This window comes from Hemibagrus wyckioides, linkage group LG14 (genome assembly GCF_019097595.1).
Source record: "Hemibagrus wyckioides isolate EC202008001 linkage group LG14, SWU_Hwy_1.0, whole genome shotgun sequence".
Lineage (NCBI taxonomy): Eukaryota > Metazoa > Chordata > Actinopteri > Siluriformes > Bagridae > Hemibagrus > Hemibagrus wyckioides.
The window spans coordinates 11500686-11518153 of record NC_080723.1 but is presented as its reverse complement, the minus strand read 5'-3'; the positions used below and the strand labels follow the sequence as shown (position 1 = coordinate 11518153).

General features: G+C 40.6%; 1 protein-coding gene across 2 annotated transcripts in view; it reads left to right on the top strand.

Annotated features, from left to right (window-relative positions):
- Positions 1-2844: 2844 nt before the first annotated feature.
- Positions 2845-17468, top strand: part of syt7a (synaptotagmin VIIa) — a 113449-nt gene continuing 98825 nt past the window's right edge. The window contains exon 1 of one of the 2 annotated variants that reach the window (XM_058408088.1): positions 2845-3148. In XM_058408088.1, the coding sequence (XP_058264071.1) occupies positions 3115-3148 (34 nt within the window). In that variant the 5' untranslated portion in view covers positions 2845-3114. The remainder of the gene's footprint in view (positions 3149-17468) is intronic. The other variant, XM_058408087.1, reaches the window with a different exon arrangement.

Here is a 17468-nt window from a genome sequence, read left to right as displayed (position 1 = left end):
ACCCTGAACTATTATTAGCCCCTCTTCCACTCAGGCTGGAGAGAGAGAGAGAGAGAGAGAGAGAGAGAGAATAACGGAGACAACACAGGCCAGATAAGTGGAGCTGAAAATGGGGAAAAATAGAGACGGTTTGATGAAGGGCTGAAGACAGAGGGGTGACTACTGAAGCATAGAGTGGGCAGGTAGGGGGCAAGACAGAGTGGTGGTGGTGGTGATGTGTATATAGGTCACTAAATCAATGGAAATCTGTTTTTTGAGAGGCGAAGATAGTCATGGAAATATTTATAGAGATGAGAGAAACTGACTGAGAGAGAGAGAGAGAGAGAGAGAGAGAGATACATTTTAACCCTCTGCATTCTTGTTCCTTTTATTCCACATCACTGAGAAACCACACACACACACACACACACATTGATATATAATGGGTATACTGTATATAGAATACAAGGCTGATGGTCTACATGAATGCTTTTATAAAATGGCCAGGATTGTGGTGTTTATGGAGGCCTGGGTGTAACTGTATCCTGCAGGAAATGGAACAGTAGACATTGAAAAATGACATCAGCGCCAACACTGATACACCAATACGTAATAACATCAGTAGATATCATTACTACTGTCAATAGCCACCACTGTACATGAGCCTCAGGTAACAATCTGAGCCTGATAGGTTGAAAAAAAAAACATGCATATTATATACTGAAGGAAGTTTTATGACTGTAATAGTGCAGTATGTAAAGAATTTCCGGATTATGTGTTTGCAGCACCCAAAGGATTCTGCTTGAGCTGACATTTTTACTTGTCATTGGATATAACACACCTAAAACCCCCTGCCTGCACCTTCAGTTTCCAAAATGCACTAGATTGCACGTATCTCTAACATCTCTTAATGAAAAACTTTTAAGACAAGAGATACACTTTGTGATACTCACAAACTTTGTTACCTTGCAATCACTATCTAGGCCCATTAATTTTATTGCTGCCTCATCTGTCTTGGCATCCTGACAGCTGAGAGATATCATAACTTTAAAAGCCACTGCTTCACTTGGCAAATTGAGGGGGGACACATCCTTAATCCAGCGATGCCTGTCTGCACCTCAGAAAGGGAACAATCCTGCAGTTTGGTGATTTCCCTACACAAACACGCCTAATGATTTACCCCATCTGTTTAGTACCAGACTTAGTTTACTCCAAGTCTCTTTGGCCTATGCCTCTCTGTCTGAGATATGGTCTATGGTGATGCAGTGGAGTGTATTCAAATATTTTACATGGTGCAATCATGACTATTTTACCTATAAAATTTGATCAGTTTTAAATATTATTTAATATATACATATTTTTATTTGACTATTTTATCAAACTTTTTGTGAGCTTAATTTATAAACTATTTTATTAATGTGAATGTTTGCTTCACATCTCCAGGGTTTAAATGCCCTGGGTGTGTGAAATGCATCTTCTCACTGTGGTTCAGGGGTACACTGGTTTCCTCCCCCCAGTCCAAAGACATGTGTTGTAGGCTGACTGACATCTTTAAATGATCTATAGTGTGTGAATGTGTTTGTGACTATGCCTTGGGATGGGTTCGGACCCCATCCAAAGTGTCCCGGTGTAGGATGAGCGCTGCAGATGATGAATGGAGTGATTTTATTTGAGCACTTTGGCCTACAATTTGTTGACTTTGTCTTCAGGTTAATGAGAGCATAAAATATTTGAGCCAGGAAGAACACGTAGAAACTCAAGCTCAGGACTGAAACAATAACCCCGTAGGTGTAAGGCACTGTGCCAACATGCCAGCCTAAAGTTATTCTTGAAAGCTGCCATCACTGCCATACAAATGCCTGGCTGTAGGTGACAAGGTGAACATTCTTCCGTGCTCTGATAGGATAGGATGTTATTTTATTTTGAGCTCTACTGGGTCCACTTCAGATACTGATGAAAGTGTGTGTGTGTGTGTGTGAGAGAGAGAGAGAGAGAGAGAGAGAGAGAGAGAGAGAGAGAGAGAATGTGTGAGAGTGAGACAGAGAGAGAGAGAAAGCACTTCATGAAGAACGTCCAAAGGAAGGTGTTCTGCTCTTGGCAACAATATGGAGATCATTTTTCCCACATTACATCATCACAAAGTGCTCAAGGTTACTGTTTTACTCAAAGTCTACGGAATAACCGACAGACAGCCTTTGAGTTTGCACAAAATGTAAAACAAACAAAAAGGACAGGATGGATGCTGACGCTGATTGCAATGCCACACATAATCCGCTAGACGTCACCACTTTGACGCGTAATCTCCTTCCACAGGCGTGAACAGCACGCACAAATACAGACTCTCTCTCACACAGTCTCTCTCTCACACAGTCTCTCTCTCTCTCAGTCTCTCTCGTGTATTTGACGAAGCTGAGGAGGTAAGGGCTGTGCGTGTAATGAGAGCAGAGTCACGTGCGATCCACCTGCACGAAAGAGCCCCCATCCAGCGGGAACTTCACCCGGGAGACGCGCGCGCCTCTAATTGCCCCGTATTGTGAGCTTGGTTAAGAGGCCACGCCCCTTCAATTAGTTCTCCGCGCTTGCACGTGCGCGCCACCACCCAAAAACAATATGTGCACACAGCGTGCTGGAAGGAGTAGAGCCACCAGTGAGCTTTCTCTGAATATTTAGCAAGATTCTGTTTGACACACACAAAAGTAAAAAAAATGAAGGTTCCTCGTAGATCATTTAATGGTTAAAATCTATTTGTCTTAACCAGCGTAACCTAACAAGGTGTCTAGAAACGTAATGGTTCTTAAAGGGAATTAAAAAAAATCCAATTTTTTGGAGTGTAAGAGCGTCCGAGTGCAAAAAAAGACTTTGCCTTTCTCATTCTTTGTGTGTGTGCATAGAGAGAGAGAGAGAGAGAGAGAGAGAGAGAGAAAGAGTGTGTGTGTGTATCTCACATAGAGAGAGACTGTCTGACTACCTGCCCGCGCGTAATTCTGGGAGGACTCCGTAGCGCGTCCTCTCGCCGAGCAACAAGACAATAAACACCAAAAAAGAGAGAGACGCGGATGCGAGAGTTTCCCACCGGAGGAGTACACGTATCCACCGAAGAAACGTCTCCGCCGTCGAAGGGCGAATCAGCAAGCCATGTATCTGAACCGAGAAGAGGAGCATAACAAAGGTAAGGCGCTTGAACCCTGAACGCAGCACTACTCTGGACGTGTCGTGTCGAATCTTGACAGCTGGAGGTGGGGGATAATTTTGGGGTTTGGGTACTAAGCACCTGTGAGAGGCAGGGGTCATTACAGCGGCCACTGTGTCCCCTCAGGATATAGTTTTACACAGTCAGTTGCGTGACATTGCCCTGCGCTGCCCGGTGTGCCACCTGAACCAAGTCCCATTGATTTATCCCAAGGTGACTTCTTGCATAACCATTAAATACATAACGGGGAGCTACTTGTTGGCTGGCTTTAAAGAGGAAATCACCAGAGAGGACACGAAAACACAAGGTCAAAGAAATCATGGCTATAGGACGGTGTCTCCCTCTGAGGGAGCTGCATGTTCAGGGGACCGTTATGAGAATTTATAAAGGTTATTGGGACTGATGATGATGATTGCTTGTTTAAGGTGTCGCGTAAAAGGACATTGGCCGCAGGGTTTAGGGAGGACGAACTGGTAATTAGGAGCGAAAGCTTCGGGTGAGACAAGCAACACCTGCTGCTCAACACTGTGTGTGTGTGTGTGAGAGAGAAAGAGAGAGTGTGTGTGTGTGTGTGTGTGTGTAAGAAACAGGCACATACACGGTGCAGCAGGGCAAAGGTAGTAATGCTTTACTCCAGTCCCATTTCTGGTGTGAGGTAATGGCTCTGTGCAGTGTATCAGTGATAACAGTAAAGAGCGCTGCACGGATCAGTGTGTAAGATGTGGGTCTCGTGCACGGGTGCATGTGTTGCAAGAAAACACAGACCATTTGTGATCAGAATGCAATTGTTTATCATTTCTCATGAGTTTGTGAAAGATCAAGAAATGGATCGATTTTTATTAGTACCCTCACACGTACGCACTACACAAACAATTAGTCCAACAGACTGTATTAGACTCACTCTGTACAGATGTACAGATATTGCATCCATGCGTGTGATTATGATTATTATTCCACTGATGCAATAAGCGCTCGCGGCGTGTATCCAGTGTCTCTGCTTCCTGCCTCTTGTTCTGAATTCGCGGCGCGTCTCAAGGTGGAGCGATTGGGCGCGAGATTGAGTGTGTGCGTAAGTGAGTGAGCGCGAGCGTCGCTCGTGGGCGGGATTACGGCGCACGAGGACGCGATGGATTGGTCACGTGAGCCACGCGCCTAAGATCTTATTTCCTATTTGGTTCTGTCCATTTTGACATGCTAAATTGAGCAGAAGCTTATATAAAGCCATCAGTGTGCTATAAATACGAGGATGAACTATTTTATAAGGCATGTGACACATTTGAGTCTTTGATAATTAATGCATTCTCAACAACTACTTCCACCCTATCAGGGTGGCAATGGATCCTGGAAACATCAGACATGAGGCAGGAATACATCCTGAATGGAACACAATTCACCTCAGTGAAGCATTCACACCTAGAAACAATTTAGTATAGCCAACTGAACCCAGATGTTTTATTTTGAAGGTAAGATGAAATCAGAGGAAACCTGCATGGACACAGGGAGAACATGTGAAACTCACACACAAATGGTAACCTAAGCTCAGGTTCGAACTGAAGCTGTGAGGCAGGAATGCATCCTGCTGCACCCACCATGCCTCCCTGTGAAAATGCAGCCTTTAGTCCAACTCTCTTAGGTCCTGTTCACACCTGGATTTAACATCTGTCACAAGTGATCTGATCATAAGTGGACTGTTGAAGCACAAGGTTACAGCTGGTATTTTGAATTTGTCTTCAGTGACAACTTGTGATGCCATTTCATACATCATTTCTACTGGGGGGAAGGGTGTTGACATCAATGAATGGGAGCTGAGACAATAAAAAATTCTACAAAAAACAGCTTCTTTCTTCTCGCTGTTATAGCATCACTTTTAGCCTAACGGTGGAGAAACATTCTGTTCAGCATGATTTCCAAACAGTCTCAGTTTCTGGCTAGGGCAATGATGCCTTCGATTAGGTGTCCTTTGTTGCTGTCCCAGACAGTTTGAGGCACTTTTGTGTTCACACTGTAGAACTGATGTGCTGATATGCATTCTACCTCCAAAGGTGGTTTGAGTGGTCAGATCACAGCATGTGTCCAGGACATATTGGACCCCATTAATACCTGTACTTAATGCTGTCCACAACTGGATCACCAAGAATGCATGTTAATACCTGGTCCATTAAGGGTCCTAGGTAGTGAGCTAAAACTTTCTCCCACTTAACCAACCATATGTTTTCTTGTTGAACAAAATCTGTGTTCCTTTGAGAAATTTATGACCTATTTGGATAAGAATGGCCTGACTAAAAGATTTCAGAGAAATATTGCTTTGTTCATACGTACAGCAACTGTAGACCATTTTTGATAAGAGCTGGTGACTTCTAGCAACATGGTTTACAACTAAAAGAAATGTAACTCTTCATCCACACTTCTAAAAACTGGGCATTTTATTAAAATCAGTCCAACGGAATGCTGGTGAACAATCAAACATTTGGCAGAGAGCACTACTCAACCTTCTCCTGACAGCTAAGGTTCAGCAGCAGTGGTGTGTGTGTGTGTGTGTGTACATACATACATGGACAGTAGAACATTACTTATACATTTTTTTTCAGTCAATGACCTTAATTCTTTAATCTATTTGTTCAGTAAAGAAGATATGACAGCATGAAATATGCACAAAGCACATTTCATTCAGGCTTGAAACTGTGCCACGAGTCTCTGCTCCTCCTTATGCTTCACTTTGACCTGTGTGACTGTGCAGTCATTCATTTGACTAAAGTCGTTTTGAAAAGCACCCTGTTGCCATTTCCTCCCTATTAAGAGCTCAGTGAATTATATGCTGATATTGTTTCATACATTTGAGGTTTAATTTTCAACTCCAGTTGTAAGAATGTGTATTAACCGCAGATATTCGTGTAAGACGAAGTTTAGGACAATGAGATTTCATATGGTTGTAATTTCTACTTAACACATCTTACATAAGCATAATGCATTCATGATCATACTTGAATCAAATTGTATAATTATTTTATGACATGGCCATGGACATTTGCTCCATTAAGATGCTATTAGAAATATTGAATCACTGCAATAAAAATTCAGTGTAGTCTGCTTCAATCCAGGAGGTGAGATGACCTCAAATGTGAATTCATTGTTCACCATTATGTTGGTGAAAGCCAAATGTTTGATTACAACACTTTGTACATACGCATTGTCATAATCTACAATGTCTTATAGCGTACAGCGACTCGAATAGTAGTGCAAAGTGCCATTGTTTATGGCATACAGGTTCATATTTCAATATAGTTACATTTTCTGCTCCTATACTGTAAAATGTCATGTGGCATACAGGTGATTATGTCCAGTAGTTGTTCCAGTACACTGCTTCCCAATAATGCGTCCCTGATGATCTGTTGTTTAAATCTAAAACAAGAATCTCTTACAAAAATAGTTTATGAACAAAAATAAACTAGGAAAACCTAGCCAAAAGCTACACCTTTTCACTTATATATTATTTATTCATTTATAACAGCATTCCCTTATGATTGCCTCGTCAGCCATTTGCCACCACAACTCAGTCTGATAATCAGTCCCTCCTGGATTTTGCGATCACAGAAATGAGCACAAAATCAAGCAAACCCCATGATATTCAAAGGAACATGCCTTTTTTTTAAAAAAAATTCCTTTTTACAGATTTGGTCCAGGACACATTGTGTGATCACAACACATTCAACCAAAGCTCTTTTCACGTCATTTGTCGAACATGAGTACAGTGCTACAGTTTAAAGAACAATCCTGTGCTTGCAGTTTCACCAATTCAAGTTTTCTGCATAAAAACCACATATAACCCTTTTTGAAAAAGCGACTGCAAATTCGAGCATTCTTGGCTGCAACAATCACAAAAAAAAGCTCAGAATCCTGGAGGGACTGAATAATTATCCTGTGAGCAATCAGCCGGATAATTCTCCTGTGAACAAAAAAATCTCTCTCAGAAAAACCAGAATAAGCGTTGGCAGCACTTTTTGAAGATGAAATAATTTCGAAGTGGTAAAAATTGCAAAAGTATCTGTATAAAGCTTTAAATAGTTTGAATGGTCAGGTTAACATAAATCGAGTGGGGGGGGGGGACCACTGCCCAATCTCCAGATTTGAACCCTACTGAAAACCTCTGGAATGTCATCAGGAGGAAGATGGATGGCCACAAACCATCAAGCAAACCTGAGCTGTTTACTTTTTTGCAAAAAGAGTGGTATAAAGTTCCCCAACAGCAATGTGAAAAACTGGTGGAGAGCATGGAGCCAAAACACATGCAAATCGGGGTTATTCCACCAAATACTGATTTCTTAATATTATTTAGCCAAAGCATTAACACTTTTTTTACAAATTATTTGCATTTTGTTTTATTTGAGTTATTAAAGCTCTGCAAATACTGCATGACCTTGGGTTATTTTGATGTGTTGTCATTTCCTTTAAATATACACTCTAACAATAGTTATTATATAGCATATATATTTTGATGTGTTATATTTTGAATTTAGGAGAAATATTGTCAGCAGTTCCCAAAAAATGAAACAAAACTGTTCATCTCACCAGTACATGCAACTGTAAGAACAAAACCTAAGAAACTGATTATTTTGCAGTGGTCTCTTTTTTTTTTTTTTTTTTTTGGTCTTTTTTTCCAGAGCTGTGTGTGTGTGTGTGTGTGTGTGTGTGTGTGTGTGTGTGTGTGTGTGTGTGTGTGTGTGTATGTATGTATGTATATACACTATATTGCCAAAAGTATTCGCTCACCCATCCAAATAATCAGAATCAGGTGTTCCAATCACTTCCATGGCCACAGGTGTATAAAATCAAGCACCTAGGCATGCAGACTGTTTTTACAAACATTTGTGAAAGAATGGGTCGCTCTCAGGAGCTCAGTGAATTCCAGCGTGGAACTGTGATAGGATGCCACCTGTGCAACAAATCCAGTCGTGAAATTTCCTCGCTCCTAAATATTCCACAGTCAACTGTCAGCTGTATTATAAGAACGTGGAAGTGTTTGGGAACGACAGCAACTCAGCCACGAAGTGGTAGGCCACGTAAACTGACGGAGCGGGGTCAGCGGATGCTGAGGCGCATAGTGCAAAGAGGTCGCCAACTTTCTGCAGAGTCAATCGCTACAGACCTCAAAACTTCATGTGGCCTTCAGATTAGCTCAAGAACAGTGCGCAGAGAGCTTCATGGAATGGGTTTCCACGGCCGAGCAGCTGCATCCAAGCCATACATCACCAAGTGCAATGCAAAGCGTCGGATGCAGTGGTGTAAAGCACGCCGCCACTGGACTCTAGAGCAGTGGAGACACGTTCTCTGGAGTGACGAATCGCGCTTCTCCATCTGGCAATCTGATGGACGAGTCTGGGTTTGGCGGTTGCCAGGAGAACGGTACTTGTCTGACTGCATTGTGCCAAGTGTAAAGTTTGGTGGAGGGGGGATTATGGTGTGGGGTTGTTTTTCAGGAGCTGGGCTTGGCCCCTTAGTTCCAGTGAAAGGAACTCTGAATGCTTCAGCATACCAAGACATTTTGGACAATTCCATGCTCCCAACTTTGTGTGAACAGTTTGGAGCTGGCCCCTTCCTCTTCCAACATGACTGTGCACCAGTGACCAAAGCAAGGTCCATAAAGACATGGATGACAGAGTCTGGTGTGGATGAACTTGACTGGCCTGCACAGAGTCCTGACCTCAACCCGATAGAACACCTTTGGGATGAATTAGAGCGGAGACTGAGAGCCAGGCCTTCTCGTCCAACATCAGTGTGTGACATCACAAATGCGCTTCTGGAAGAATGGTCAAAAATTCCCATGAACACACTCCTAAACCTTGTGGACAGCCTTCCCAGAAGAGTTGAAGCTGTTATAGCTGCAAAGGGTGGACCGACGTCATATTGAACCCTATGGATTAGGAATGGGATGTCACTTAAGTTCATATGCGAGTCAAGGCAGGTGAGCAAATACTTTCGGCAATATAGTGTATGTGTGTTTTTTATTTATATATATATATATATATATATATAATATAAAATGATGTGTGTATATGTATGTCTATATACAGTTTCTCTAGTTTGCTTTTTTTGGTGCTATTTCGGTGTACTGTCTTGTGGTGTTTTTTGTATTTTCTGTCTCTGCATTCTTCTGACCTGCACTGTTTGCACATGGTTGCACACGTTGCACTTTATGTAGCTAGGACAAACTTTCTGTCCCTAGCTCCGTGGTGCTTGTTCTGTAATTGTTATTTTGTCTATGTAGCACCAGGGTCCTGGAGAAATGTTGTTTCATTTCACTATGTACTGTGTCTGCTATATGTGGTTGAAATGACAATAAAGCTTCTTGACTTGACTGATCAGTATGCTGTGTGTTTTGTGACTGTTATTATAACTAAGATTCCAAGCAGCTGAATGTGTTTGAAAATGATTTTATGCCTTGCTAATGTCATCTCCAGTTAGGAAGCTAAGCCTAGTTAAACTCCTGTAAGTTTTGGGCAGAGTTTTGGTGCTTGGGTGGGAATAAGGGTGGCTTAATGGAGTAAAAAGAAAAAAAATCGTTAATTCGTTAACCTCCATCCACTTCTCCGTTTGAGACCTTGCTGAATTTTGAGAGAAACTGAACCTTTATAGCTTTTTCTTTTGACTGGTACAAAGTGCTGACAGTGGAGACTCCTTTCAAAACATGAATAAACCTCTCTTTCTAGAAAACAACAATTACACCACTTTTTATCTGAATTGTCTAACAACGTAAGTCCATGTGTCATCTGAAACTTTATAAATGATAATGTAATAGAACTGAATTTAATATAAATCTGTTATCTGTCTGACAACTGGAACTATTATCAGAGCTGCTGTTAGAAAATGAAATGTGATCTGTGAAATATATATATATATATATAAATATATATATATATATATATATATATATATATAATTCTTATTTATTTTTTTTTTAGAATATATTGAGCATTCCATGCATGCTTTTCATGCCATGATTAGAGTTAGCAGGTTCCTAATAGTGTTAACTGTTTTCAAATGAGAAACAAATAAAGATGTAAATTGATTTGGATAAAATTGACTTAAGCCATCAAGTAACCACCTTCACTTCCCTCTATTTGTTTTAAGAACTAGGTTATGTGATTGTAGAGGAACTGCAACTAAATCAGTAACTAATAAAAGTGTCTGATATTTACTTATGCAGGTTTTGTCCTCAGGGGATGCCCCACTTAGTTTAAGTGACTAAACACACACACACACACCAATCTATACACTGTACATAATGAAGAAATGTCTGCTTCATTTCATTACTGTTTCCATGTGCCTAACATGAAGTCTTTTACTCCTTTTGTTTGACGTGTACACACACACACACACGCACACACACACTTTTCCTGTATATTGATTGATTATAATGTGTTAGGGACAGACTGTAGACGCAGTGGTTCAGAATGGAACAGAAGGTGTGTGTGTGCATATCGCTTCATGGTTGCAGCAGAGGAAATGGGAGGAAAGGAATGATTGACAGCTCATGCATTATTCATGAAGTCATGTTGATCATAGTGGTGTTGGTGGGAAGCAGGGGTAAGGGCAAGGCAAGACCGACAAATGGAACGAGCGAGAATGCTATATAAAGAGAAAAATTCAAACGGCGAACTGGGTGTCACTATGGACTGCTTGATAATCAATATAAAGGTGTGATTTGTAATGACCAAGAGGAACTCAGGGACTCCTTTCTGTCGGCACTTTAAACTAGCCGTTATTACCTAAAAGCCAGTCTGGCATGTCGCAGTAATTGGAAACCTGCAGAAAGCTATTATATGAAGGATAATCGAGGAGAGACATTGATTTTAAGCTCTGTTATATCCAGCTTTGCTCTTATAAAATGAATCTCGGGCATAATGAATTGATTCTAAACTTAAGCCTTTTAATCATCATGAATATTAGATGGCTGTATTGGTAGTGAGCTCTGCGTAATACATGATGTGTGACTTTGCCTTTAGTGTCTACATACTGTACAGTTCCTTTTTCCTGTTTTTTTTTTCCCTTTATCTTCAGCAGTCCACAAAGCCCAGCCCATAATTATTCTTGCTTTTTAATGGCTATTGTTGTCCAGAGTTCACAACAATACACTGTTTTTCATAGTGATTATTCCACAGATTCTATCATCACTACAAAGTTTGATGAAGTAGGACACTGTTTGGATGGCATGTATTCACACATCCTGCTTAGGTATGAGGGCGGCATGGTGGCTTAGAGGTTAGATGCTTGACTCTCATCTCCAGGGTTGGGGGTTTGATTGTGTGAAGTTTGCATGTTGTCACAGTGCTTAGGGGTTTCCTCAGAATACTCTGGTTTCCTCCCCTGGTACAAAGACACATGCTGTAGCCTGATTAGCACACAAATTGTCTGTAGTGTGTGAATGGGTTGGTACCTGGTCCAGGGTGTCTCCTGCATTGCCCCAAGACCCAAAGGATAGACTCCAGGTTCCCCTAGAATCCTACAAGGATAAGTGCTAAAGAAATATGGATGGTTGGAAATCTATGTATGAACTGAAGGTACGGAATGCAGGTCTGGACCCACAGAGGGATACGAGGATTTTACTACAGTTATGTTGTTTATTTTTCTGCCTGCCACTTGCCCTCCAGACAGATGTAGTCTAACTAGTAATGAGGAGAAAAAAACACTGGCATGCAGCTTCTCTGCAGCAAAGAGGATTCTGTGTTCTGGCATGCTTGATTTCAACCAAGCCTACCTGTACGTAATGAATAATTGTATTTTTATTATTTACATATATTGAGGGTAGCCCACTTATTGTGTAAAGCTGATGCTTTTCCGGACTGACCAGGCACATGGAGTAACTTCTCCTTTTCTGTGGCTTGGAGGTCACATGATAATGCAGTACATAAACATGGGCATTTTTTTTTAAAACACTGAGTTTTTAAAAGTAAATTCATGAGGCTACAGAGACGGGCACAAATTCTATTTTTGGCCTCTTGGAAATAGAGTACCTTGTTACCGAATGTGACATACAAAGTACTCAAATGAAAATTTCATGTTATGCCATATATGCTTGTGCCAGAACCCTGATATTTAATGCATAGAAAGTGCTGCACATAAAGTTTCTGTAAGGCTGGGTTGAGCATTTAGAATGCAAATCTTGGTTTGAATTTAGGGCATATGTGAATTTTATTGAACAGAGAGCGATATACCATATGCATTCATATACATGAATGTTTATGGTAGAAACAGAGCAGAGAAGGGAAGAGGTGTGTGTCTGTGTGAGGGAGGGAGAGAGAGAGAGATGCATTCAGTAGCCACAAAAGCAGAGGGAGAGGAAAAGGAGGACAGCCAAGTAGCAGGTGAGTGTCGAGACAAAATAGCTGCAGTTCTGAGAGGGTGGGTGAATATAGTCTGATCAGTATCCCTATTTGGCCCCTTTTTATCGCATGTGGAGAGTCAGTTTTGTTTGCCAATTTAAGGGGAACTACCCCGTGGCATTTTCACTTTGATGAGCAATAATTAATTCCATCCATCTTGTGGACTTGTTTATCCTGGTCTTGGGTGCCAGGATAGAATACACCCTATTTTGCCAGTACAAAACACACACTCATTTACACCAGGGGGTAGATTAGAGATTTCAGTCCACTTATTGTCATGTTTAAGATGCTGGGAGAAACCAGAAAGTTAAGAGAAGAAACACATGGACACGGAGAAAATATTCACAGAAACGTAGTATCCTGAGCTCTGGACTGAACCTGGGACAGTGTAGCTGAGAGAGAGCAACACTACAACAAAATTGTGAAGAAAAGAGAATGATTAATATTTAATCTACCATATCTGCTAGCATTGCATATTTCCAGATGGAAAGGCATGCTGTGCACATGCACACAGCACAAAAGCAATAATGCAGCTTTGCGTTCAGCTACACAGGTATTTCTATTTTCTTGTTGTTTGCATATTGTGCTTTATCTACATGTCTGAGCTTATTAAGGGTTAAACTGTAGAACATCCTCGTGGATGACTAAGTAATATCACTGGCTAACAAGCCAATAATTTATTAGTATCGCATAAATCAGATGACACTCAAAACACATAGCATCATATGAATAATCTCAAATAGACATTATTTATTATTGAAGGTGAAATAAAATTTGCCATAAAGAAAAGTGAATGATTACAGGCAGAGTACGATCTGACCTGGTAGAGTAGGAATTTAAGTAAATACTAGAATAAAACATAATTGTAATCAGCACCTTTGGACATTTGGAAACATTGATTCAGTACAGTGTAAAGGAACCTTGGAACCATGATTAAAAATGTATGAAAAAATGACATAATAGCAAAAATATTATATACTGTAAGAGGTATCACTTGTATAATAGCCTATAAAAGCTGCAGGGCCTCTATATCAGATTGGGGCAGTGTCCAGTGTTCCCATCTGTTCATGTGAGTTCATGTGATGAGTTCTGATGAGTTGTGGTGAGTGTGTTGGCACTAACACAGTCACATCATGTTTCTTTTGGATGATACCACAAAATTTTTCCATGCCCAATTTGTCTTGCCTTAAAGATGTATTTGGAATTTTAGCCAAATATTTTTTTTCTTGAGGAAGAACATTTTAGAACAGTGTTGCTTAGTGGTTAACATGTTTGTCTCACACCTCCAGTATTGTGGGTTTGGCTCCCACCTCCACTTAGCATGGAGTACATGGAGCTTACATGTTCTCCCTGTGCTTCAGGGGTTTCCTTTGCACACTCCACTCTGCTCCCCCAGGCATCGTGTAGGTTGATTTGTCATGGCTAAATATTCATTCGTGTGTGATTGTGCCCTGTGTTGAGCTGGCATCCCGCCCCGCCTTGTGCCAAAAGTCCCCTAGTGTAGACTTCAGGCTCACTGCAGCCCTGTGTATGATAGATGGACGGACGGACAAACAGACAGACTCTTCCTCCAATAGTAATGACACCAACAGTGTAGAGAAATGAGTATTTTGTACAGTAGTATGTAGTTTAGGATTCTGGTCCATGACTTTTGCTCAGAATTAAAGAAATGTTCAGAAAATGAAATAACTTGGTATATGCCATCAGTTAAATAACGTCATAGGTTAGCTTCTCACAAAAAAAGACCACTGATACTGAATCCTTTTTCCTCTTATATCAAATTTTTAACTCTCACTCCCCTGTTGTCTTTTGGTGTTTGTCATACCTTTTCCTCTCACTCTTTGTTCCCCATGATTTCCTCCAGCTTCCGTCATGGAGTTTTTTCATGTCATACAGACTATAGAGCGAGCGTATGACTCAAATTTCCCACCAGTTCTGACCTGACACATGTGATCCAGAGCTGACTATCAGGACTCATGCAGCTCTATTATTGCCTGACTGATAGATTTTTTTTTATTCTTTTTGAACAATACCAGAGCTTTACATGATCTTAGCTGAACCGATACTCAAATGCAAGCAGTAGTCTGAGGCATTAAGATTGAATTGTCTGTCATGTAGCATGTTCTCTTTTTTTCAACCATCCAACACGTATCTCCTTTCATTCATGCCTGTTACCTTGAAAGCTGTAATTTATTTTCACTTCAGCATTTTCAAACAATATCCCTTGTTTTTTTTCTGTTTAAATTTTATGCATTATAGTTGTCTGGGTTCTCTGAAAAGAGAGGCTCATGCTTCACTTTGAAGTTTAATATGCTAAATGTCAAAGCTGTCATTCTGGACTTTCATAGCAGGTGGTGTTTGCCTTCTTCCTGTCTGCATTTAAAGTGTGTCTAATAGCAAATTGCCGTGGTGGCTTAATACATGGTTGTGTAGTCAGAGGGAATTTAAATTGGTGATGGAGGCAGAGGAGTGTGTGTGTGTATGTGTGTGTGTGGTGTAATGACAAGATTACAAAGCCATTACAGCTAAATGATGATGATAAAAGCAGATAGAGAAATACAGTGCAAAGCTGCTGAAGGGAAGTTGCAGTGTGAATGGGGTCCCGGGAGGGATGAGGGAGCAGCACGGCTGTCGTCTCTGCTTTGTCTGCGCCTCACAATGGTTGACCCTGCATGTATCAGAGGTGTGCTGAGTTTGGGAGACATTGACTTCATTTCCTGATCTGAGATATGATAAAGAGAGAGATGTCAGAGATCAAAAGTAGTGAGAGCGATTATTGCTTTTCTCTGCTACAGGAACTAATTACAGCCTTTGTGCATAAGCACCTGCCTTGGTGTGTGTGTGTGTTTTGACACAAATCTACTCTCAGCTCAGCTGTAACAGTAATAAGAGCGGCGCTCAGTGCATGACCAGATAGAAAACATTGCCAGTGTGATGAATTGGACGAAATGAAGCCACATGATTTCTTTCTCAGACATTGTTGTTCTTCCATTTGAACTCTCACAACATTTAATAGATTAATACTGATTTGACCCACTTTTAAAAGCCTTTTCATGTACCTTTTGCTTTAAGTAATGCCTTTATTCAGTATTACTAATAAACAAAAGCAAATCTAAGTGAGAAGTCAAAATTGCAAAACGCTTTAAACAGAGGAAAAATAGCATAAAACACAATTAAGCAAGCACTATAAATCTTACCATATAGTAAAGACTTGTGTAGGACTCAGTGATTACACTTAGTGTTCAGGACTGTTACTGAATACACTGTTTCTAATTATGATTTATATTAGAGGAAGCAGACTGATGAACAATTCCAGAACTTGAGGCAACAATCAGTCAGAAGCAGGCAATAAGCAGATTATCTGCAAAAAGCAAACACTAAGACGGGTAGAAATCTCAAAACCAAAACTACGGCAAATCAATCAAGGCCAGGACAACTGGTGGTCCAGTGGCAGGATCCCACACTCTCACCACCACTGTTTGAGCTGAGCTACTGAGGGGTTAACTTTCAGTGCCGGTGCCAAGCCCTGATAAATGTGAAAGGGTTTCATCAGGAAGGGCAGCCGGTGCAAATCCTGTGCCAACTCAAATATGTGGATCAGATGATCTGCTGTGGCGACCCCACCTAGGGAGCAGAAGGACTGCATGAATGAATGAATGAATGAATGTTGTCTTATAAACTCACGCATACTGTATGATTTAGTCCAAACTCTTCACTGGTCAGTGCTGATTTTGTTTAAAGAACATATCTTCAAGTAGCAATGCCTCAATGTGTCTGGCATTTTCTAAAGGCTGAAACTAATAATAACTGACCTGCTCACAATAGTTATATGATGCCTTTAATAAAGGTGAAAAAAGTGACAGGAAATTTGATCTCAAGCACTAAAACCTCACAAATCTACCAGAGTAGCAGCAAGCATTAAACAGAAGGCGTACATTGAGACACACATCATCAGTAGAAATAAAGTATGACAATCATTAGACATGAACCAACATGTGATTCTTCTTAAACAAACAGAAAAATATGAGGTCATGAGCACTCATTTATGTCTAGAAGTTTATTGGTTTAATAGAGTTCTAGCTAATGGTGTGATGCCAAACCCAGAAACCTAATTGTGTGTGTATGCAGTAGCTCTGACTCAATACAATGTTTGTGACCTCTTCGGCCTCTCAGTCATCTCTTTATGACACAAGCATCTTAGACAGGGACTGTGTGTGTGTGTGTGTGTGTGTGTGTGTGTGTGTGTGTGTGTGTGTGTGTGTGTGTGTGTGTGTGTGTGTGTGTGTGTGTGAGAGAGAGAGAGAGAGTGCAAAAAAAGAAGGAAACTGGGTTCTTTTATTATTTATTAAGGAGACAAGAAAACAACTTGGATGGAAGGAAGGATCTCTATATTACTATCATTTGTTTGTTTATTAATTTTAAGCCACAGCTTTTTAAAGTTTTATAATTTTCTACCTTTTTGTATTCAAGCTACAAAGTGCGGGGGGGTGGGTGGCTGGGCAATGGATGCCTCCATGTTTACTTTTGCTAGCAACAAACCTGCCAGCTAACTGTCATGAGTGATATATTTTCCTCCTCAGTACAGGAAACTGTACAGTCATTGTTACACAGCAGTTTTAGTAAGAAATATGTCTATGTTGATTTATCTAAAGCGAATTCTTATATAGGTATATAGTATAACTTGTTTAAAGCTGCTTCGTTTGAGTCTCCTAACTAGCTGAGAAGAATGCAGCAAGGTTGTTTTTTCCTCATTAGAGTTTAGGAATTATGAGTTCCGACCTCTAGTTGAACAGGGTATTAAAACCCTGGACACTGCTAGACTTTGTGTGTGTAAACTAGCCAAAAACTTGAACCTGATGACAGGCTAAAGCACTTAAAGTTGATGAATAATGATGTTACTTTAAGGCATTTACTCATCACAG